General features: G+C 42.9%; 1 protein-coding gene across 2 annotated transcripts in view; it reads right to left on the bottom strand.

Moving 5' to 3' along the window:
• TXNRD2 (thioredoxin reductase 2) overlaps window positions 1–25,706 on the bottom strand; it is a 177,407-nt gene that overhangs the window by 25,329 nt on the left and 126,372 nt on the right. For both annotated transcript variants that reach the window (XM_073559079.1, XM_073559078.1), the window contains exons 12-16: window positions 21,286–21,422; window positions 16,351–16,446; window positions 12,445–12,537; window positions 9,008–9,079; window positions 6,050–6,147 (exon numbers count right to left, since the gene is read on the bottom strand). In XM_073559079.1, coding sequence (XP_073415180.1) covers window positions 6,050–6,147; window positions 9,008–9,079; window positions 12,445–12,537; window positions 16,351–16,446; window positions 21,286–21,422 — 496 coding nt within the window. The remainder of the gene's footprint in view (window positions 1–6,049; window positions 6,148–9,007; window positions 9,080–12,444; window positions 12,538–16,350; window positions 16,447–21,285; window positions 21,423–25,706) is intronic.

Raw genomic sequence — 25,706 nt, 5'->3', positions numbered from 1 at the left:
TGACTCTTTTATAGCAGAGCCAGCAATCACACCTGCATTATAAATGTGCACTTAACTAAAGAAACAGAGTGCAATGACGCTCACCACCACCGGGGGCAAACTTAGAACAAACGACACCACAGTGCAATAATCCAAATGGCCACCGGGGGCAAAAATATCTCTAAGCACAGCTTTAGAAAAAAAAAAGGTTACCTGTGCTTCTATCTGTCCTGATCCCGCACGGATCATGACAGTACCCTCCCCTTAATGAGGGGCCTCTGGACCCTCAAGACCGCTCCCCATCAGGGAACCACCTACAGCGGGGACGCCCAGACCCAGAGTTCACCCCAGCAACCACCTGCACGTCAGGCCGACGACAAACGAGCCCGCTGGTATTAGCAACGCTTGTTCTAGAGGCACCACACATCTCCAAAGCGCCGACCTGGGGAACGAGTTGTGCATGTGTATGTCTGGTATGAGTTGGTAACACTCCACAACACACTTCCACTGGATGTTTTTTGGTGGCCACCCATACACGCTGGTTCACACACAGGTCCGGACTCGAACGTTTACTGCCACTCGTTCGTTTGTGACCACTTGGAGAACTCTTTCTGGGATTGACAACAGAGGCGTCCCCGTGTCACCACACTCAAACCCCCGCATTTCACCAAGGGGTACACCACCCTCCAACCCCTTCCACCACGAGGTCTGCGCCTCCCAGGGTTGGCGGAAATGTAAACTCCCTGGTCGCCTCCCTCCAAGCGACCAGGGGAATGCGGCTTCTCAGATGGCACAGATAATTTGGCGTGCAATGGGCAAGCCTTCAGGGCATGACCAGTCTGCCCACAGTAAAAACATGCCGACACCACTCCTCGAACCGTAGGCAGCTCCGTACACAAACTAGCTCCTCCAACTTGTATAGGTTCGTCTGGGGACTTGGCATGAACTGGGCAGGCTCTCATAAAATGGCCAGGCTTCCCACAGGAAAAGCATACCCCCCCACCACGACGAGCCGCAGACACCCCCTTTTTGAATCAACAACGGGCTGTCTGAGTTCCTCCGTCCGCACTGGTGGGTCCTCCTCCCTAGCGAGGACATCAGGGGGCACTTTTTGTATATGTCTTTCCCTGAGGCGTCTATCCACCCGGATGGCAAGGGACATGGCAGCCTCCAGCGACCTGGGGGCGGCATACTGCACCAGAGTATCCTGCAACTTTGGAGACAAACCCTGCACAAATTGACTCCTAAGTGCAGGGTCATTCCACTGAGTATTAGTGGCCCATCTCCTAAACTCTGAGCAGTACGCCTCAGCAACCCGGGCTCCCTGTTTACACCTACGGATCCGAGATTCCGCCAGGGCGACGCCATCAGGATCCCCATACACAAGCGCCAAAGCCGCAAAAAACTCGTCCAAGGACTCTAATGATGGAGAATCGTCCGGTAGGGAGAAGGCCCAGGATTGGGGATCCCCTTTAAGAAGGGACATAATGATTCCCACCCGTTGCTCTTCACTTCCTGATGAACGAGGACGCAGCCTGAAGTACAATTTACAGGCTTGCTGGAATACCAAGAACTGATCTCTCCCTCCAGAAAATCTGTCAAGGAGGGATATCTTGGGTTCTGGCTGAGCCTGTCTCTGAACCAAGCCCCCAAAGCTCACCAACTGCTGCAGTTGCTGCATCAACTCACCGCGCAGCCCCCTAATCTCATCAGTAAGGGTCTGCAGCATTTGGGCAAAGGTCTGAACTGGGTCCATGGCTCAGCAGAAAAAAAAAATTATAGGTTGGTGATAATGTCATGTGGACTCGTCCTGTCCTCGCAGGCCGGTAACTGAAACACGACGCGGCACGTGAAGCTGTCCTGTGTGACACAGCCCGCAGGCCGGTAACTGTAAACAAGACAAGGGGGAGGGACAACAGTTACAACGGTGGGCCCTGCGATAGGGAAAGGGGACGTGGAGACCTCCTGCACTCCCCTGAGTCAGTGTCCCTAACGCTCCCTATGCCGATTCCTCACCGGGCGCCGATCAGGAACCTGTCACCCTAGCACACCCTACACCTATCCCTTGCTAGGGAGCTGGGTGGCGCAGGCACTGGCCCCACCACTAAGACACACAAAGGGAAAACACAAACAGGGGAACACCACTTAGCTTTACTCTGTGCACTTGCTCCCGGCAACAGAGTCCACCACCAGAATGCAGCTCTCCTCCTGAAATGCTGCCACCAAGCTCTGTCAGAGCTGCAAGGAAATCCCCTCTGACTCCTTCCACACCAGGGCTCTGACCGTGCTGCAAGGAGCTCTCTCCAGCTCCTTCCTCCACCAGGGATGGTTGGAAATGAATACTATCACCAACGCTGATTGCAACACCTGTGACTCTTTTATAGCAGAGCCAGCAATCACACCTGCATTATAAATGTGCACTTAACTAAAGAAACAGAGTGCAATGACGCTCACCACCACCGGGGGCAAACTTAGAACAAACGACACCACAGTGCAATAATCCAAATGGCCACCGGGGGCAAAAACAACTCTAAGCACAGCTTGAGAAAAAAAAAAGGTTACCTGTGCTTTTATCTGTCCTGATCCCGCATGGATCATGACAGATACAACAGAGCTGCTGAGGTAAGAAGAGGCTGCTCACCCCCCTTCTGTCCATTATGTCTACTATGTATATTATCTCCAGCTAACATTTTAGGACAGGTCTGTTTTTTATGCTATAGCAATTACTTCCTTAACAAAATGATTGTGGATTGCGAAGTCAAAGTATTTAAGAATTAATTTATAATGATATTTCCTTTGGCTATATTTTTTCGTTTCCCGGAGAACCTCTTAAATCAAAAATATCAGAACCTTAATTGAAATCTTACAGACAGGCTCATATCTTTGGAGTCTGTATGAAAACGAGTCTGGTAAAGCAGACCATTATGAACAGAAGACATGACACTAATGAGATCAGAAGCTAACTAATAAATATTCTGATCTATTTGAAATACAACTTTGACTACCTAATATACAACTTCTGAGAAGTTATTCATTTTTTGCAGGAAGTGGTAAACATGCTCTCTTAAATGACAACTAGGAACAAGTTTTGAGTGAATTTTTTTGAAGCTTTGGAAGAAGAAAGAAATACTTCAAGTAATCAATCTTCAGCACTGTGACTTAAGAGATAGCTGAAGACAAGGCTGTGATACCTCTTTACTATTGCCAAGAACTAACAATTGATTTACGGTATAGTTGTTTGCAATGAATTTTCTATCATTCAAAATCCAATTAACATTTTTTCGGTGTTCATCACTTTTTTTTCTCCAAAAGGTAGTTGTGTGTCACACACAGCTGTGGTGGGTCAAAATCACTCACTCATGTCTAGGGCCCCCCATTCACTTTAGATATAACTTGTCCGAACCTACCAATTTCAGCAGACGACCTAACATGTGTAGGGAAAGCTGGATCTGGCATATTCAATTTTAATGGTCGATTCATCAGTTCAGTGCAGAGACAAAACTGTCGCCAGAAGAGTCTAGCAGCAGCTTTCTCAGAAGCACTCTGCCGAGCATTTCTGTGTATTAAAGATTAATTTGAGATGTCTGCTAATCAAACAATGTTTCAGCCGAAAGCTAACATGTACGCTGATCATCGCAAGCATCAGTGTGGAGTGGGCTTAGAAGTTGAATGTGCCCTATTCCTAGCAGATGAGTACTGTGTCAATTGATTACAGCAGCAAGAGGAGGTTAGCTCCTGTACCTGCTGTGAACATTTTCAGACTGCAGTCAAGAGGCGCTCCAATCAACGCGTCCCTTGGCTTCCTTGTGGTGTGATCTTGAGGTGTCCAAAGGTTGCCATGGCAGCCAGGGATCTGCTGAAGATACCATGACATTGCTCATATGAGAACCATCCTATGGCTGGCTTGCATAAGGTGACTGTGATTTATACTATATACAGTACTATATACTGTAATACAACGGTACTGCGGTATATAGTACAAGCAATCAGACGATCGCAGATTGAAGTTCCCCAAGGAAACTGATTTTTTTTTTAATCCATTTAGAATGCTATTAACCTGTAGAGATAGGGTTAATCGTCAGGTTAGAATCATAATGAATGTGCTCGGCAGCAGTACTGAAAGTTCTGCAACCGGGCAAAATAAAGTTAATTGTCTCCCGCTTGATGCTGGTTTCAGTCATGCCAAGTGTGCTGGTGTGGCCACTGTCACAGCACTGAGAAGGGTGGCCGTAGGCACGTCCCACCATTGACTTACAGCCGATTCAGCAATGCATCAGTACAGAGCTGGCTGTCAGTAAGTGCTGTGAGTGGTGACTGTAATTGCTCCAGGCACACCTGCATGACTGAAAGCTAGCAGTTCCTGGGTGCCACATATATAAAACAACATATGTGGTATTGCTGCATCCACAAAAGTTTGATCAAAATATAAATTAACTAACCAAATCAGTAAAAATCGTAAAAGAGAAAAAAAGTCGAAACACCAAAATTGCGGGTTTTCGACAGCAAGAAATGCAGTAAAAGCTTTGAAGAAGAAAACACCAGCTCACAATGCAAAATAAATCTCTCACACAGCTCCACAGACCAAAAAATTAAAACATTATGGGTCTTGGAAAATGGTATCACAATTGAATTTAAAAAAAAAAGAAATTATATATTTATAGATATTATATATGTTTCAGTCCCAGAGGGTATTACATACCCACAGGCCAGTTGGCGTGGCCTCGCTCCATACACTTGTACTGAGCAGAGGCTGCACCCCGTCTAGTGACGAGATTGGCCAGTGGGCATGTCTGACTAGAGGGTGCAGCCTTGCTCTATACTGTACGTGCGCTGGGGGATTCATAAGTCTGCAGTCACACAGAGTGACTGTAGACTTATTTTATTTTGACTTGACAACCCATATAAATTAAAAAAAAAAAAAAAAAAAAAACTATGAAAGTTTGAAATTGCTGCAATTACACTGATCTGGAGAATCATATTGCCAGGTAATTTTTATGCACAATGAGCGCTATAAAAACAAAACCCCAACAAATAAATATGGAATTGCTGTTTTTTTTCACAATTTAACAGCATTGCAAGGTAAGCTGGATGGTGCTATTCTAAAGTACAAATCATTTCATCAAAAAGTCTTCATATGGTTATGTCGATGGAAAAAATAAGAAAAGTTATGGTTCTTGAAAGAATATGGGAAATTAAGTCGCAAAAGCAAAAAAAAAGAAAAAAGAATCACCTGGTTTTTAAGGGATTAAAGCACAATTCGGTATTGGGCATTTAAAACATCATAAGTTTTTTGTTCACTGTCATTTGTTGTCCAGTCCTTGCTGTTCTCATTGTCCTCTATAGGAGCATAGATCTAGACCATTTGCATTTCTAACTTTAGCATTCCCACTGGCATGTAACTTTCCTAGTTTGTTACATCAAGCTGGGTGTACATAACGCTATATCCACCTTAACTTCTGACTTCCCTTATGACCAAATGCTACAATACTTTTATTTATAAGTCCATTGATGAGGCCATCATAGGGACAGCAACGTGCCAAGTAGTGACGGCATACTGTGTAATAGGAGCAGAGTAAGATCAGATTCCAGTTTAGGTCCTCCTGAAAAGGAGGTGGTAACCAAGATTAGAAACTAGAGTACTTGCAGTCTTCCCATTAGGGCATATAAGGGATAAAAGCCAATCCGTATACCTGGAGGACCACTAAGCACGGACTCCTACCTGACTGCTGCATGACATGAGCAGTAATTCTAACTGTACTCACTTCTATACCACTCAGATGGGCTTTGTTGCTTTTCTGATGGAGCCCATGGATGACTATGGTCAAATCTTTTACTGTAGTTTTTTAGTTCCATTTATTGATTACTGCATGGGTAGGAGGCTGACTAATACTGGTGTTTTGCAAATGCATGTAATTTGATTACTATGGTTAAAGGTTAAGTTTTAGAGGTGTCAGACACATTCTATGAAATTTGGGCAGACCCACTGAGCTAAGGCTACTCAAGCTACCAATATTATTAAGTCCATTTTTTGTTATTCACAATTCATTAAAATTGTCTAAAACATACATACTTTATTCCAAGGGCAAATCCTTGGATAACTTCTCCAGCATTTGGCCCAATGAAGTGTAGACCCACAATTCTTTGCTGTGACTCCTTAAGACAAATCATCTATAATAAATGAATACGAAAGATGTCATAAATAAAAGTTTAAATCACGTAGCTAAAGTCTTATAGAACATTTCTTTGCATTTGTTCGGTACGACTGACCTTTAGCAGTTAGCACAAGTATTGTAGCCTTTGTAACCCAGTATTGTGTACTAATTATTTTATATCCTTAAAGACAAAAATGTCCAGGAAGGATGGGAAATCTTGAAAAATGAAATTCTCAAAGCACAATTGTTAACAATTCCGAAAAGAGGGAAGAATAGGAAGCATTTAAGGAAACCAGGATGGATGAACACAGAACTTAAGCACATGCTAAAAAGGAAGAAAGAAATGTTTATAAAATGGAAAGAGGGAGGCATATCTAAAGAAGAATATAATGATGTCTGCAGAACCTGCAGGGCACAAATCAGATTTTCTAAAGCTGACAATGAATTGAGGCTTGTAAGAGATGTCAAAAGCAATAATAAAGGATTTTGGGGATATGTCAAAAGTAAAAGAAAAGTCAAAGATGCTATAGGATTTTTACAGGATGAAAATGATGAAATGGTAAGACAGGCTTGTTGAGAAGGCCGAACTTTTAAATTCCTATTTTGCATCTGTTTTCTCTCAGAAAGGAAATGTAACATCAACTGTTCTTCTCTGTCCTATTAAGGGAATAGAAGAATCCAGGATATCTATAAACAGAAAGATAGTGAGGAAACACTCAGCTAAGGCTGGTTTCACATTTGCGTTAAAACAACGCTGTGCAACGCAACGCTGCAACATGCTGCATTTCGGCGCGCACGACGCACCGTCAAAAGTGCGCAGCACGCTACTTTCACACTGGCAGCGCATGATCTGCGCACCCTATGCTAAAGATAGGGTGCGCCGATCGCATGCGTGCAAATGCGAAAGTAGGCGGTGATCCCGGATGGGGCGGGCAGGGAGCCGGCTCGGGGCGGGGCTTAACGACGCAGGGCGCAGCGTTGTTTTAACGCAAATGTGAAACCAGCCTAACCTAAATGAATTCAAGTCTCCAGGTCCAGATGAATTACACCCCAGAGTACTGAAGGAGATAGCAGAAGAAATTTTTAAACCCCTCTCCATAATCTTTGAAAATTCTTGGAGAACAGGAGAAGTCCCAGAAGACTGGAGAAGAGCAAATGTTGTTCCTATCTTCAAAAAGGGGAAGAAGGTGGACCCAGGCAACTATAGGCCGGTGAGTCTGACTTCTATACCAGGAAAGATCTTTGAACAAATTATTAAACAACATGTATGTCAGTACCTGGATAAGAATGAAGTGATTAAACAGTCAGCATGGGTTTGTAACTAATAATTCATGTCAGACAAATTTAATTTCCTTCTATGACGGAATCACTGATTGGGTGGATCAAGGAAATGCTGTAGATATAGTATATCTTGACTTCAGCAAAGCATTTGACAAAGTATCTCATACAATCCTTATTGAAAAAATGACTAAGTATGGAATGGACAAGGGAACTGTTAGGTGGATTCTTAACTGGCTTAGTTATCGGACCCAAAGAGTGGTCCTAAATGGCTGCACATCCAGTTGGAAGAATGTCTCAAGTGGGGTACTGCAGGGCTCTGTCCTGGGCCCTGTATTGTTCAACATCTTTATCAATGATTTAGATGAAGGAATTGAGGGTAAACTGATTAAATTTGCTGATGACACAAAGCTAGGAGGGATAGCTAATACTAGAGAAGAGAGAGAGGGGATTCAAAAAGATATAAATAAACTGGAGCAGTGGGCAGCAACTAACAGAATGGGTTTTAACAGGGAAAAATGCAAAGTACTACATCTGGGCAATAAAAATGAAAAAAGCATATACAGAATGGGAGGAAAAGGGCTAAGCAACAGCACATGTGAAAAAGACTTGGGTATACTAATAGATCACAGACTGAATATGAGTCAACAGTGTGATGCAGCAGCAAAAAAGGCAAATGCAATTCTAGGATGTATTAACAGAAGCATACAGTCTAGATCACGTGAAGTCATTAGTGCCCTCTACTCCTCTTTGGTCAGACCTCATCTGGAATATTGTGTCCAGTTATGGGCACCACATTTTAAAAAAGACATCAACAAACTGGAGCAAGTTCAGAAAAGAGCGACCAGAATGGTGACCGGTCTGCAAACCCTGTCTTATGAGGAAAGGTTGCAGGATTTGGGAATGTTTAGTTTGCAAAAGAGAAGACTGAGAGGAGACTTAATAGCTGTCTACAAATATCTAAAGGGCTGTCACATTGTAGAAGGATCATCTTTATTCTCATTTGCACAAGGAAAGACTAGAAGCAATGGGATGAAACTGAATGGGAGGAGACACAGATTAGATATTAGAAAAAACTTTTTGACAGTTAGAGTGATCAATGAGTGGAACAGGCTGCCACGAGAAGTGGTGAGTTCTCCTTCAATGGAAGACTTCAAACAGTGGCTGGACAGACATCTGACTGGGATGATTTAGCGAATCCTGCTTTAAGCAGGGGGTTGGACCAGATGGCCCAGGAGGTCCCTTCCAACTCTACAATTCTATGATTCTAACCTCGTTTTTCAGCTATAGGATGCGGCCACTGCCTTTCGGGGCTCATCTACAGCATTCTAGAGCAATCTATACTAGATCTCTGTGTGTGGATAGGCTGCCATTGTTCTCGGCAGTGTAAGCCTTGTTGCATAGGACGATGCACTGCTAAAAACAATCAATTCACGCAATGAATGAGCATTTTGCTTGTACATCGGGTGATTAGCAGCCTGTTTACATGGCAAGAATATTGTGAAAATAGAGTTTTTAACAACCCTTGTTCACGATTATATTGCAGTGTAAATGCCCCTTAAATTGCATTCTGCATGGGCAGCTTTGGATGTGCTTACCTTAATATAACATTGTGTTGAGTCTCTTCCAGGAACCGTAAACTCCAAAGGTTTGTAAAATGCATGGAAGACCTGAAGTGTAAAAATATAGCAGTCAGTAAGCTTCTGCTACTTGTGAGTCTATGAAGAATAAATCAAATTCATGGCAAATTTTCATATACTTGGGAATATTTATCAGGCTTAATGGGACAAAATTTTATTGTAATAAAAACCTGTCTTCCGTGGGTTGCATAATAGTTAGCATGAGTTTTAGACACTTTCGGCACTGTGACAAGAGAGCATGGCCGCGCTGAAAGGAGTGTGAGCTAATGTGAGATACGGCGCCAAAAATACTCCACAATTTGATGCAAATATCTGGCACAAACTAAGCTAACTAATAAGTGGTGGTTATATGTCACTCTGTCCAGATGGTGCACAGATAGGGTTGTAACAAGGTGGCACTGTATGGTAGTTATGGCTGAATCACTTAAAGCTATAGTCCACGAACAGAGTCCACTGAGCAAACAGTCAGCGGGCACCCAGGCCCCTTGCACATAAAATATACAGGACAGATGAACCCCAGGCGATGTCCCTCTTCTCCACAGTCACTGCAACATGGGCAATCAGGATGCAGGAACAGCATTAAAATCCTAAAATCCAACAGGGATAACAGTTTATTGTAGAGTATAGAAAAGACAATAAAAGTAGAAAACCGTGGAAAAAGGTAGTTACAATAATTCAGGTAAACTTCCTGCTCTTTCCTTAGTTCGTTCACTGCTGTATCAGCGGCAGCAGCAATGGCGGCGGCAGCGGCAGTACAATCACAGTCCCTAGGCCGATTCCTGGACGCTTACAGACCTCGGTGGGGCACTACTCAGTCCCTGTGCCCAACAGTCCTGGCAGCCAATATTCTCCCCAGACGGGGGTCCCTCCTGTCTCAGAAGGGAATCCACTTATACTCCAAACAGGGGTCCTCACTATTCCAGATGGGAACACACTTATACTCCAGACGGGGGTCTCTTCTGTCCCGGACAGGGACGCACATATGCCCCAGATGGAGGCTCCTTTTGTCCCAAGCAGGGACACACCTGTGCCCCAGATGGGGACACACACCCTGTCGCCCTGCCTGGGCTCTCACCAGGAAGCAGGAGCTTCCTCTTCCCTAGAGGCTGCTGGCTCAGTCCCCTAAATTAAACCATTCTGCCCCTGCCTCTAGCATGTGCATACAAATATGGCAGTGTAAAACACAGAAAGAACAGAGTAAAAGGAGCATCACACAATGCAATAACACCAGAAAAACATTAATGTTTATAAATATACCATTCGGGTGCAGCATAAAGTGCACAGGCCTGGCACAAGGGGGGGGGGGGGGGGAGGAGAAGGGGTAGATTAGGGTCTCTGCCACCTCCTTATAGCGCTTCATTCCATCCAAATATAAAGGAAATGCCGACACTCAATTGCAAGAAGAACCAAAACGAGATTTATTTAGAACCGCAAACCAATGTAGCGTTTCGGTCTGTCACACAGACCTTTATCAGACAGACTGTTGTGAAGCACTGTAGGAGGTATAGTGACATCAAAATGTATATAAGGGTAGCAGGCTCCATAGAAAGTCTTAAAATTAGACAGACTGATCAAGGTGCATGAATATGAAAGATTTTGATTGTCTAACAGACAGTGTTAATAAATTTGCCCCACTGCATTTGTAGTTGTAATGGCCATAATATCTAATGTAATACTCTATAACAAACAAATGGGGCAATATTTGGATGAATTATAGGTTATTGTATATTCTCATGGGAAGAGTCAGTAACAAAAACAGTGAAAAAGTATATTTTCCTTTAGAAACATCTTAGATTTTCCAGTTTGAAGTCTACATAACTAATGCATTCCTAACATTAGAAATGATAAACACTATTTGAGAGATGTACCATCTACACGGAGTAGGTAAGAAAGTATTTCATCACTCACTTAACTTGATATTTTGAACACGAAAACCACATTAAATGTTCTTTGTACTTTGAAAGCAACTCCAAAGTGATCTGTCCATTTCTGGTTCATTGAAAATATAAGAATCTTCAAGAATGAACCTGTGGATAGCTGAGAGTGCACCGCAGCCACAGGCAGCATAATTCTGCACCAACCTTTGACTCACCATTTTCTGCCATGTCCTCTGCATTTTGCCTGAGGTTCAGAGCAGTCCTGGATAGTCTCATCAGGGTTGTTTAAAAAAAAGTCACACAGGCCCTGCAGCTATAGCTCTGTCACAGACTGTATCCAGGTGTCAATCATACAAATGGAAGAGGAGACGGGGCCGGATAGATGACATTTTTGTCATATGTAACCTTGCAGGTGGTGTTAACACACTTAAAGATTAATGAACGATTCATAATATCAGTGGAAAAAAATGATAATGGCATCACTGGCGGCAAATATCGCAGCAAACTCACTATTGCATTTTGCAACATTTATTATTAATGCAGCAAATGTAAAGATGGTCATTGGGAAAGAAATCATGATAAAGAATATGTGGATGCAATCATAACAGGTAAGGATGAAAAATCTTAAAGCGCACCTTTTGTATTATAAAACTTTTGCTGTGTAATAGCGACATTTGAAAACGTAAAATTGGCTGGTAACCAGGGTCTGAGATCCCCTTCAAACGTTAAAACAAAGGAGCAGAACTCTTAAAAAAAAAAAAAAAAAGTAAGAAGAAAAAAATATAACTAAACCCCCTCAACTGAGGGATGTACGCCATCGGTTTGAGTTACTTAGTTCATTTCATCTCGGAAAAGAGCAAGCGGTGCTTAGAAAGTTTAGGAGGCTGTACACACCTCGCTTGGCTATCAGAGGAGAACACTGCAGAGCTTATCTAACTGCTGTGCGCTGTAACCATTCATTAGGCTGTGTGCACACGCTGCGGTTTCCGCAGCGGTTTTGGCCGCTGCGGACACGCAGCAGTTTTAGCTGCGGTGTACAGTACCATTCATTTGAATGGAAAAACAAAAAACGCTGTGCCGACGCTGCGGAAAAAAACGCGCGGATTTGCGCGTTCACTATCTCCATTGTGGAGATAGTGAATCCGCAGGACCAAACCGCAGGCAAAACCGCAGATAATCCGCAGGTCTTTGGACCTGCGGATTATCTGCGGTTTTTGCAAAATCCGTGCGGATTAATCCGCAGCGGAATCCGCAGCGTGTGCACACAGCCTTAGAAGTATGACATTTACACTTCAAAGGTATTATTAAAAATCTTCTAATATTCCACAGTACCAATATTAACAGTATTAAAAAAACATAGCTACCAAAATAAAGTATTTAGTTCAAGAGAAGTTGGGTCTGCTAGGTTCCCCATATATATGGGACATACTAAATGTATAAAAAGGTGAATGGTTATCCAACACATGTGAATAAAAGAACATTATGGCTGACAGTAACAGACAGCACATAAACATGTACCTCAATACCATCCTCTCCATGTAATTCTAAGGCATTTTCTTCAGACAGACCCACGCAGCCATATTCCAGAGGTGTGAATACCACAGTGGGAACCTAAATTAGGTGCATGAAGAAAACATTAAATGTTACTCAGATGCAAGAAACAAATATATCAACCCTACGTATGTGAAACGTGCATGTAGGTATATAATACACTGTATATAAATAAATGCAGATGTACTGTGTTCTTGTAAGTGTTTGTGTGTATGTATATATATATATATATATATATATATATATATACACACACACACACACACACACATACAAATACAGCTCAAAAAATAAAGGGAACACTTAAACAACAGAATATAACTCCAAGTAAATCAAACTTCTGTGAAATCCAACTGTCCACTTAGGAAGCAACACTGATTGACAATCAATTTCACATGCTGTTGTGCAAATGAAATAGACAACAGATGGAAATTATTGGCAATTATCAAGACACCCTCAATGAAGGAGTGATTCTACAGTTGGGGACCACAGAACCCATCTCAGTACCAATGCTTTCTGGCTGATGTTTTGGTCACTTTTGAATGTTGGTTGTGCTTTCTCACTCGTGATAGCATGAGACGGACTCTACTACCCACACAAGTGGCTCAGATAGTGCAGCTTATCCAGGATGGCACATCAATGCGAGCTGAGGCAAGAAGGTTAGCGTAGTGTCCAGAGGCTGGAGACGCTACCAGGAGACAGGCCAGTACACCAGGAGACATGGAGGGGGCCGTAGGAGGGCAACAACCCAGCAGAAGGACTGCTACCTCCGCCTTTGTGCAAGGAGAAACAGGAGGAGCACTGCCAGAGCCCTGCAAAATGACCTCCAGCAGGCCACAAATGTATATGTGTCTGCACAAATGGTTAGAAACTGACTCCATGAGGATGGTCTTAGTGCCCGACGTCCACATATGGGGGTTGTGCTCACAGCCCAACACTGTGCGGCCCTCCAAAGAAATGCCACCCCACACCATTACTGACCCACTGCCAAACCGGTCATGCTGAAGGATGTTGCAGGCAGCAGATCGCTTTCCACAGCGTCTCCAGACTCGGTCATGTCTGTCACTTGTGCTCAGTGTGAATCTGCTTTCAACTGTGAAGAGCACAGGGCGCCAGTGGCAAATTTGCCAATCCTGGTGTTCTGTAGCAAATGCCAAGTGTCCTGCACGGTGATGGGCTGTGAGCACAACCCCCATCTGTGGACATCGGGCACTCAGACCATCCTCATGGAGTCGGTTTCTAACCGTTTGTACAGAGACATGCCCATTTATGGCCTGCTGGAGGTCATTTTGCAGGGCTCTGGCAGTGCTCCTCCTGTTCCTCCTTGCACAAAGGCGGAGGTAGCGATCCTGCTGCTGGGTTGTTGCCCTCCTACGGCCCCCTCCACATCTCCTGATGTACTGGCCTGTCTCCTGGTAGGGCCTCCAGCCTCTGGATACTACGCTGACAGACACAGCAAACCTTCTTGCCACAGCTCGCATTGATGTGCCATCCAGGATGAGCTGCACTACCTGAGCCACTTGTGTGGGTTGTAGAGTCCGTCTCATGCTACCATGAGTGTGAAAGAAAAAACAACATTCAAAAGTGACCAAAACATCAGCCAGAAAGCATTGGTACTGAGATGTGGTCTGTGGTCCCTACATGCAGAACCACTCCTCTATTGAGGGTGTCTTGATAATTGCCAATAATTTCCATCTGATGTCTATTCCACTTGCACAACAGCATGTGAAATTGATTGTCAATCAGTGTTGCTACCTAAGTGGACAGTTTGATTTCACAGAAGTTTGATTTACTTGGAGTTATATTTTGTTGCTTAAGTGTTCCCTTTGTTTTTTTGAGCAGTGTGTATATATATATATATATATATATATATATATATAAAATATATAAAGCTAAGTGTGTGTATGTATGTATGTGTGTATGTCCGGGATTGGCATCTGCACCGTCGCAGCTACAGCCACAAAATTTTGCACAGTCACACGTCTGGACCCCGAGAGCGTCATAGGCTATGTTGTGAAGCGAAATTTTAACCCTGCGCATTCCAATTCACCAAACAATTTTGCCCCTATGTACATAATGGGGAAAAAGTATATGTATGAATGTGTGTATGTCCGGGATTGGCATCTGCACCGTCACAGCTACAGCCACAAAATTTTGCACAGTCACATGTCTGGACCCCAAGAGCATCATAGGCTATGTTGTGAGGCAAAATTTTAACCCCGCGCGATCCAACTCACCAAACAATTTGGCCTATTATTCTTATCATTTCTATGGTGTTATCGTCCTTCTGTAAAGAGCACAATTTATTACCGTGCCAACACAGACCACCCTCTGACACAGACTGAAGGGGGAGCCCAGTATCACACAGGATAGGATTAGATACAAGGCTCATCAGTCAGTATCACACAGGATAGGATTAGATACACAGCTCAGCAGTCAGTATCACACAGGATAGGATTAGATACACGGCTGAGCAGTCAGTAACACACATGATAGGATTATGTACCCAGCTCAGCAGTCAGTATCACACAGGATAGTATTAGATACACGGCTCAGCAGTCAGTATCACACAGGATAGGATTAGATACACGGGTGAGCAGTCAGTAACACACATGATAGGATTAGGTACACAGCTCAGCAGTCAGTATCACACAGGATAGTATTAGATACACGGCTCAGCAGTCAGTATCACACAGGATAGGATTAGATACAAGGCTGAGCAGTCAGTAACACACATGATAGGATTAGGAACATGGCTCAGCAGTCAGTATCACACAGGATAGGGTTAGATACACGGCACTGCAGACAAGTATCACACAGGATAGGATTAGATACACAGCTCACCACAGTATCACACAGGATAGGAATAGATACATGGCTGAGCAGTCACTAACACACGATAGGATTAGATACACAGCTCAGCAGAAAGTATCACACAGGAGAGGATTAGGTACACAGCTCAGCAGACATTATCACACAGGATAGGGTTAGATACACAGATACACATGTTGTTTATCAAAAGGCTCTTGAATGAGTTGAAAATAAAATACTATCAATACTTGGGTAATCGTTCAGTCAATTTGTGTTGCAAATCTGTAGTGTTGAATATATGATGTGAAATGTTTTTATGTGCAATATAATCGTTATAATTTGTTATAACTAACCATAGTTGGTTACTATACAGTACAGACCAAAAGTTTGGACACGCCTTCTCATTCAAAGAGTCTTCTTTATTTTCATGACTATGAAAATTGTAGATTCACTCTGAAGGCATCATAACTATGAATTAACACATGTGGAATTATATAATTAACAAAAAAGTGTGAAACAACTGAAAATATGTCTTATATACTAGGTTCTTCAAAGTAGCCACCTTTTCCTTTGATTACTGCTTTGCACACTCTTGGCATTCTCTTGATGTGCTTCAAGAGGTGGTCACCGGAAATGGTTTTCACTTCACAGGTGTGCCCTGTCAGGTTTAATAAGTGGGATTTCTTGCCTTATAAATGGGGTTGGGACCATCATTTGTGTTGTGCAGAAGTCTGGTGGATACACAGCTGATAATCCTACTGAATAGACTGTTAGAATTTGTATTATGGCAAGAAAAAAGTGGCCACACTTATATAATTCCACATGTGTTAATTCATAGTTATGATGCCTTCAGAGTGAATCTACAATTTTCAGAGTCATGAAAACTCTTGGTCTGTACTGTACATACATACACACACACATATATATACAACATACCTATAGACATTACATCTCCATGCAGGTTATGCATAGGGTACAGCTGGTAGTATGTGCAGTAATCAGTGTTTAAGGTGAGCTAGATGTAGAAAAGCACAACTGATACAAAATCATGGAACTGCTTACACTGTCATAATCCATTAACTCGGTGGAGTTACTGAACAAGCGGCGGGCCAAAAGCTTTCCAGCAGCAATGGCTGTGGGAGTCAGCTCTGGACGATCCTGCAAAATGTAACATAGAATATTCTTCTTGCAAAATATACCACAATTCTGTCAGATCTGATTATATGCCATATTATACAAGTGTTTATTATTCAAGCATCAATGTGCATCAAAAAAGAAAAAAGTGCAGAAACACAAAAACTAATATATGTAAATATATATACATATATATACACACATACACACACACACATAATCCCTCGATAAGATGTAAACTACGGGCTGTGTAGTTATTTTACTGCGACTTCCCGTCCAGCACTTGGCGGCCATCGCTACAGCAGGAAACAGAAGTTGTGCCCTGGCATTCAAGCATTGTAGAGTGACTGGACAGATGAAAGGCCAACACTTTAGTCCAGGGCTCATAGTTATGCAAACATCCTTATATATATTGCACTCAAGCTGAAAACAATGGCATCTCTCTATTTGGGTCAGTTTATCTCTACTAGAGTGCACCCCCTGACAATACGAATGAGGGAGTATTGTGTTGATTGGCATTGATTTTCTCCACAATTGACTGGAGCACATCCTGAGGGAATATATATTAGATCCTGAGGGAGTCAAAGCGTCTGTTACTTAAAAATATATAGGGCTATCCTGAGATTGGTAACAGAATTTGGATGTCACTACTCAGGGCGGGGGAGTGAGAAAGGTCTGGATGTCTGGATGTGGATCACTATCTCAGGGCTCAATGTGGCTCTCCAGGTCAAAAACGTTGGGGACCACTGCTCTAACAGTTGAGACTGGCATTGTTCTAGGGTTGTGGGTAATTTCTTCAGTAGTCCAGAATATGAAAAGATAATTCCTGCAGCTATAGAAAGCAATTCTGACAATAGCAAAATGCTGTGGAACACCTATGTATCACTCAAACTGGAAATGTAGATCCATGGATATATGCACATACCTAAGAACATAGCAATTAAATAATACCTACATGGAAGAGCTGAAATACTGTAGTCGACCTGACTTATACAATACAAACTTTTTTAGATTTAAAGGGGTTTTCCCACAAACAAAACACATGTTAATCAATAAGTCTTGGAATAAAAATAAGTTTCACAACTGGATGTGTTAAAAAAATGTTCCTGTTTGGAGATAATCTTATAAATGTGCCCCTGCTATGTACTCTGTAAGGGTATGTGCACACGTTGCGGATTTAGATGCAGATCCGCATCATTTTTGGTCACACAGATTCGCATCAAATCCTCAGTGTAGTGCATAGCCAATGTTAGTGAATGGGAAATTCGGGTTTGTTGTGCACATGCTGCGGAAAAATCAGCGCAGATTTTTTTTCCGCAGCATGTCAATTGTTTTTGCGGATCGGCAACATTTCTGTACCCATTGACTTCCATTGAGTCAGGCACATCTGCAGCAAACCACAGATATAAAAAAGATCTGCGGATGTGGGTGCAAGAAACGCTGCAGATCGGGAGGAGGGAAGTGTGTGGGCGGAGACTGTGTGTTTGTCTGTCTGCGGGGGTCTGAATGTATGTGTATGTGTGTGCAGATCTGTGTGGCCAGGCATCGTGTGATGGGACTACTGCTCCCATCCGGCTATGAATGCTGTCATATATGACAGTGACAGCATTCGCCGATGATGGGACAGTAGTCCCATCACTCACTGCATGTCAAGTGTAAAAAAAACCAAAGAAAACACAGTCCAGACATATACACATACATTACAGACAGTACATACAACATATAACATAGAGTACATACTGACCCATCACCTAGTCTCCGAAGCCGTCGATCTCCTGTAACCAAAAATAAAAAAATAAACCAACCTATACTTACCTTTCCGCAGTAGTCCAGTTAATAATGAGTGTCCCACGATGATCTCCGGTGTAGAACAGTGACATCGTGCGATGTCAGTGCTCTACAGGGCCTCCACGATACACTGACAGACGGAAGTAATCCTCCCGCGCTGTATCCCTCTGTCGCCGGGAGAGAGGTCCCCTAACTCTAAATTCATTCTATCACCTGCAACGCTGTGTGAGAAAATTCTCATGCAGCATTGCCATAAAATGAGAGGATGAACTAGGAAACCTCTTCAGTGATGCACTGCAGGAGCCATTATCTCCTGTCAGTGCATCGCGGGAGCCCCTGTAGAGCACGGACATCACCCGATGTCACTGTTCTACAGAGGGACATGGGACACTCGTTATTAAATGGACTACGTCGGAACAGGTAGTATTTGTTTGTTTATTTTTTTTCAGGAGATCAAGGGCGTCACATGGATTAGGCATGTAATAAGTATGGCAAAACTATAAACTGTGGAGCGCTTTATTTCATTAAAAGCCTTTTTCTGGCTGTCTTTTTTTAACCCTTAACAACTATAGGATAGTAATGAATAGGTATCTTATTGACGCCTCTCCATTACTAACCGGGCTTGATGTTACCTTACAATACAAAGGTGACATCAACCCCACAAATATTACCCCAATGTCACCGCTACACGGCAGTAGGAAGAGAGAATCTAAGTGCCAGAATTGGCACATCTTAGAGATGCACCATTTCTGGGCTGCTGGGGGCAGATGTTTGTAGCCGTGGGGGGGGGGGGGGGGGGGAGGGGAATGACCATGGTCCCTTCCTAGGCTATGAATATCTGCCCCCAGTTGTTGGCTTTCCCTCTCTGGTGCAGAAAATTGCAAGGGAGCCCATGCCATTTTTTCCCTTTTTTTCAAAATTAAAGTTATTGTTCATTAATAAACATTGGCCTTGGTATTATCTATCTATAGATATATATGTATAGATATATCTATCTATAGATATATCCATACATCTATCTATATCTATAGATATATCTATAGATAAATCTATGGATGGATATAAAGTTTCAAAAATAGAGCAGCACAAAAAAGCACACAGCAGAGTCCAGGTGCAAAGCTCCCAAAGGCATGTACCAAACCTTCACAATATAGGACATATTTTTAGGGCAAAAATTTATATATTTATAATCATTATTTTATTGTTTAGACAAAGAGGTGGTATTGTCTTTTTATTTGCTGATTTTGTGCTCCTCACGCAGCGCCCCAAGCTAAGTTATCACCATATACATATATCTATCTATATCTATAGATATATCTATAGATAAATCTATGGATAGATATAAAGTTTCAAAAATAGAGCAGCACAAAAAAGAACACAGCAAAGTCCAGGTGCAAAGCTCCCAAAGGCATGTGCCAAACCTTCACAATATAGGATCCAATTTCTTTGGATCCTATATGGATAGATATATCTATGGATAGGTATATTTATGGATAGATATATCTATAGATGGATAGATATATCTATGGATAGATAGATAGATATATCTACGGATAGATAGATATATCTATGTATGTAAAAAAATGGAACAGCATAATACCATCAAGTGCTGCCTTCCTATTTTTGTATGGTCTAGATATATTTATGGATAGATATATCTATGGAGAGATATATTTATGGATAGATAATTTATGGATATAAAAATTAAAAAAGCAACAAATAAAAAAGTCAAAGAGCAACCTAGGAGAAATAGGGAGTGAACAGAGTGGATAATGAGGTTCAAATCCATATGTATGGAACCAGCTGAAGAGGAGACCTGGACCCACTCGTATCGACACCACCATGTCTTTCTAAAGGTAAGACTTCAGCTGGTTCCATACATTGGGTTTGACCCTCAATATCCATGCTGTTCACTCCCTATTTTTCCTAGGTTGCTACTTGACTTTTTGCTTTTTTCATTTTTTTGAGTTTATTTTTTCTATCTCCCATTGTGCTGACAGCATATACTGTGACTACATTGTTAACCATGATATATTGGGAGACATTTGGATTATGATATTATGACCTTGGAGCTCACTTACAACTAGGAGTATGTATGGGATATTGATTTGTACATTAATCTTGATTATATCATTTTTTATTATACTATCTAGCTGTTAGGATTGTGTTATTAACAAGTGAATATTTATTTTCTTAGATCAACTGAACATTCCATTGCTTGGATTTTTTTTTAAGTGTTTTTAATAATTTTTGTTGCTAGCTCTCTAAATAAAATTGAATTATATTTGGTGATCCCTTTCGTATGCATATTGTTTTTTCTTTTCTATGAAAAACAGGAATACATATTCCAAATGAGGAAAAATGACTAAATAAAATGCAATGTTTGTATCATTTTTGGGCTTTGTTTTTGCAAGATTAATTATGTGCAAAAAATGTCACAGATTTTACAGGTCGATATGATTGCGATGATACTAAACATGCATAGTGTTTTTCACCATTTTAGTGCTTTAAAAAAATTCAAAACTTTGTAAGAATAGTTTTGATTGGTATCCCTATTTTCCGATACTTTAACTTTTGTGTTTTTTAATGTTGATGGAACGATATGAAAACTTGTCATGCCAAACAGTAGATTTCATTGGTATCAATTTGGGGTAGAAGAAACAACATGACTGGTAGCTACGGGGACCTTCACTAAGTGAGGGGTGATAGGTGGATAGAGAGGCCACCCAGGCAGGATCGTATTGCTTAAAAGCCACTGTCAGTGATTGATAGCAGAATTTAAGGTATTAACAGCAGTAATTGGAGCTAGCTCTAGCCCCTGCTACTAGGGTCTGATGCTTTTGAGAAGCGGGCGCAGGAGCTGAGCCTGCTCCATTCAACCGTACCATCACATAATGGCATCCCATGGAGAGGGAAGGTGTGAATAATATATAATATTTATAGCCACGTTATAATACATTTCCATCAACTCTGACTCCACCCAAAACGGACTTTACATTGATGTCCTGAGTATTCAAAACACAGAACCCACCTAAAGAGACAAATCGCTGGTCTTTTCTATAAGTTATACAATACCTCAGTGATGTCACCAATAGCAAATATGTTGGGGACTGATGTGGATTCCAAGTTATCAACAATGATTTTCCCAGTCTCTGGTTTAATAGTGACACCAACCTTGTCCAAATTTAGAGACTTTGTCTCAGGGGCACGACCTAGAGAACAGAAATATATGTCACCAAGGGCTTTCCCAATATATACAAGACAAAGCTTACCAATGGAAAACATGGAAACATAGGATCCAGACTAAGATTGCTTGATTAGATGATACGACAATGAATAGATTATAAAGGCACTTCAAAAAGGTAAACGTTTTCTTTTTATAAACATATTAAACATTTTTAATGTCATTTCAAAAGGAGTATATAAAATATCACAAGAGTACGATGGATTTTGAAATCAATTTTCTGTTTCACCACTCAAGGTGGAGAGCCATATTAGACAGAAGTAGCCTGATGGTTTTACAGAGACAGCAATACACATTTTAGTCCATATTGAAGGTTGCAGTCATTGAAAAGTGCCATACTCGCTCAACACAACCCCAGACTAATACAAAACACCAGTAATGGTCATGTTCTCTCTCTATCAGAAATTGAATCTTTTCAAAATTGAACTTCTTGTGTTCCTGCCCTTTACGAACCTACCCATATTTGACACAGATTTTTTCATTACTCCCAATATCGAATTACACGCACGTCACCTGTACCTCAATTACATCTCCAAAATGAGTCCTTTTCTCACCACAACTCTCACTATCACTCCAATACATTCTCGTCTTCACTGATGCCACTAACCAGTAATCAGTCTTCCACTCACTAAACTGTCCTGTCTCGAATCTTTCCTGAATGCATCAGCCAGGCTCATATTTCCAACCAGGCACTATGATGTCTCTTCCCTGCGCCAGACAATGTCATGGTGTCGTCCCATCTGCTATAGAATACAAAATAAACTTCTCAACCCAGAAAGTTCTCAGAATGTTGCACCACCCTACATCTCCTGCCTACCACCTAAACCATGCTCAGTTCTGAGAATGATCGAAGACTAACATCCTGAATAATTTGAACCTATGACTCTCATCTCTGAGACTTTTCTCGCGCTACACCAGTTTTCTGTAATGCATTACCCCAGAAAAATCTGGCTATTTCCCATAGTCTATAGTATGAAGAATGCCCTAAAAAGAAGGATTTTTGGTACTCACCGTAAAATCTCTTTCTTGGAGCCTTCATTGGGGGGACACAGGTAACCATGGGTGTATGCTGCTGTCGCTAGGAGGCTGACACTATGCAAATAAAGTAAAAACAGGCTCCTCCTCCGTAGCATACACCCACTGACAGGCAGGAAGTACTTCAGTTAAGTGTTAAAGCAGTAGGAGAAGCAAGCAACAAACTCCACATATGTACCGGCTCAACGACCAAGGCACGTAGGCCTAAAACCAGTACAATCAAATAGGGAGGGTGCTGTGTCCCCCAATGAAGGCTCCAAGATAGAGATTTTACGGTGAGTAACAAAAATCCTTCTTCCTTTATCGCTTCATTGGGGGACACAGGCAACCATGGGACGTCCTAAAGCAGTACCCAAGAAAGAAAGAATGCAGAGAAAAAAGGACTGAGGCTGGCCGGTGTGTAACCGCCGCCTGCAGCACCTTTCCTTGCTAGGCCTGCGTCGGACATGAGTATGAACTTCGTAAAACTTGCAAAAATGTGCAGAGATGACTAGGTCGCGGCCCTGCAACCTCTAATGCTGAGGCCTAGCGAGAAACTGCCCCAGGAGTTATCCAAAGTATGGACCGGAGAGGGGCAAGAGGGACCTAGAGAAGAAAGGACAATGTATGCACTAACGTGGAAAGGGAACGGAGGACGGCAGGATAATGCTGCCAAATCAAAACTCCCCTGCTATCTCTTCTTGGTAGCCAATAAGGCTAACGGAACCAAATAGTCATATTTACGCCACCTGAATCAGATCTTCAGTAACTGTCGTAGAAACTTGAGGATGCAGGTTTTCTCGATCAAAGCATGGTCAGAATGACCTGATGGGAAAAAACCCAGTCCCCCTCAGAAGTAGGCCTCAAAGGCCATGGAGTTAAACTAAAATGACTGTGAACTGTGGCAGGAGAGGGGCTTTGTGGAAGAATATCCGGACGGTCTGGAAAGCCCCAGGAGGCGTCCATGAGCATGTACGCCAGCTCCGGGTACCAGGTCTGACTTATCAGCTTGTAGTTGTCAGGACTACTGGAAACCCTTGACTGTGATCTTTTTTTTTTGTCTCTTGTGATTAAGGGAAGAAGCGGGGACAGAAAAGGCATCTGAAAATAGGACCGCGGAATCACAAGTGCGTCGCAACCGACAGCCATCAGATCCTGGGACCTGGTAACGTACCAGGGAACCTTTGGTTCGTTTGAGAAGTCATTAGGTGGGCATCCAGAATGCCCCACCTTCGACAAATTTAGCCGAAGACGGCGGTGTTCAGAGACTACTCGCCTGACGCGAACCCCCGATGATACAAAAAATCGGCTTCCCAGTAGTCTACCCCTGGAATGTGGACGGCTGATATGGCGGGAACATGGCCTTCCGCCCAACGCAGGATCATTGCTACCTCTACCCTGATCTATGTGTTGTGAGTCCCGCCTTGGGGGTTTATGTAAGCCACGGCTGTGACATAACCCGACTGACTGCGGACTGGCTTGCCTGCGAGGAGAGACTGCCAGCGGAGGAGTGCAAGAAGAATTGCCCTGATCTCCATGAGATTGATGGGAGGAGAGTCTCCTGAATGTTCCAGCGACCCTGCGCTGTGAGATTAAGGAAGACCGCTCCCCAACCCTGAAGACTGGCATCAATATTGATGATCTGCCAACGGAACGGGAGAAATGACCTCCTGCGCATTGCAGAGATGGTTAGTGTCCACCAAGAGAGGGACTGCTTCACATTGAGAGGTAAAAGCACTGGCCGAGCCAGGGAAACATTTCTCTTGTCCTAGGTAGACCGGAGGACCAACTGAAGAGGGCGGGTGTTAAACTGGGCATAAGGCACAGTTTCCATGACCGCCGCCATGACCTTCGTGAAGACCCTGGTAGCGGACGCCAGGCTGAACTGGAGTGCCGTGAACTGGTAATGGTGCTCCTGTATCGCAAACCGAATGAACCTCCGATGCTGTACACAAACAGAAACGTGCAGGTAAGAATCCTGAATGTCCACAGAGCAAAGTAATCCCCCTGCTCCATGGAGGGGATCACAGAACGCAAGGACTCTGTTTTGAAAAGGCAAATCCGAAGGTGGCCATTCAACTGCTCGAAGTCTAAGATCGGGCGGGGAGAAACATCTTATTTCGGGATTATGAAGAGGTTCGAGTAGAACCCAGAAAACCGTTCGTGCCAAGGAACGGGTACAATGACACCTGAGCTTAGGCAGGGAAGAGACGGCTTGGGGAACCCATGAGAGGGTTGATTTAGAGGGAAGGAGAAACGTCTTCCTGGGGGCAAAGAAAATCCCATTTTGTAGCCAGGTGTAACGATCTCCCTGACCCAGGCGTCGTCGACCGCTGAAAACCAAGTCTCCTTGAAAAGAAGAAACCTGCCTTCTACCATGGAAAGATTACCAAGAAGGGGTGACCTGTCATTAGAGGAAAATCTGTGATAGGGGGATCCGGAGGACTTAGACGGGTCCTAGGCCTCCAGTGAGGAATAGCTTGAAGAAAGGTTTCCTTCTTTCCCTTTGTGGAGAAGAACGGTCCTGCTGGAAGGAACCGCCAGAGGAAAGGCAGAGAGGTGCTTTTACCTCTGGTGGCGTCGGAAGTGACCTGGACCAGTATGGTCCCAAAGAGCCTGTATTCCTGGAACGGCAGGCCAGTGCTAGATCTGCTAGCTCCTCTGTAGGAGCCGCCGCCATAATGCCCCGGCGAAGTATCTTGGCCCAGGCCGATATGGCTTTCGGTACTCAAGTGGAGGCTAAATTAGATCAGGGAGAAGTGCATGATGCCTCCAAGGCCGATACAGTTAATGCCACAATCTGTCTGTCCGTAGCATCCTTGAGAGACGCTGCATCAGGACTGGACAGAACTGTTTGAGAGGCTAAGCGTGAAAAAAGGCGGATCCACCTTAGGGAAATCGGACCATATGCTGACAAGGTCTGAACTAAAAGGGTACAGAGTGGAGGGAATCAATATAAACTCCAGGATGGATAGTGGGATTATATGCTGATGATTTAATATTTTTTCTGGATAAAATAGACCAATCCTTGCAAAGGGCAATTGACCTCATTAACTAATTTGGAGAACTATCAGGTCTTAAAATCAACTGGGACAAATCTGCGATCATGCCACTAGTGGATAGTATAACTGTGTCTATGTTATGTGGCCTACAGGTAGTACAAAAATGTAAATACTTAGGTATCATAATAAATCAAAACCCGATCGATGATCTTAAAGATAATATATACCCCCTGGAA

Source organism: Dendrobates tinctorius, unplaced genomic scaffold (assembly GCF_039654945.1).
Source record: "Dendrobates tinctorius isolate UK_male_01 unplaced genomic scaffold, ASM3965494v1 ptg000265l, whole genome shotgun sequence".
In the NCBI taxonomy this organism is placed as follows: domain Eukaryota; kingdom Metazoa; phylum Chordata; class Amphibia; order Anura; family Dendrobatidae; genus Dendrobates; species Dendrobates tinctorius.
This window is presented reverse-complemented; position numbering and strand designations above follow the sequence as displayed.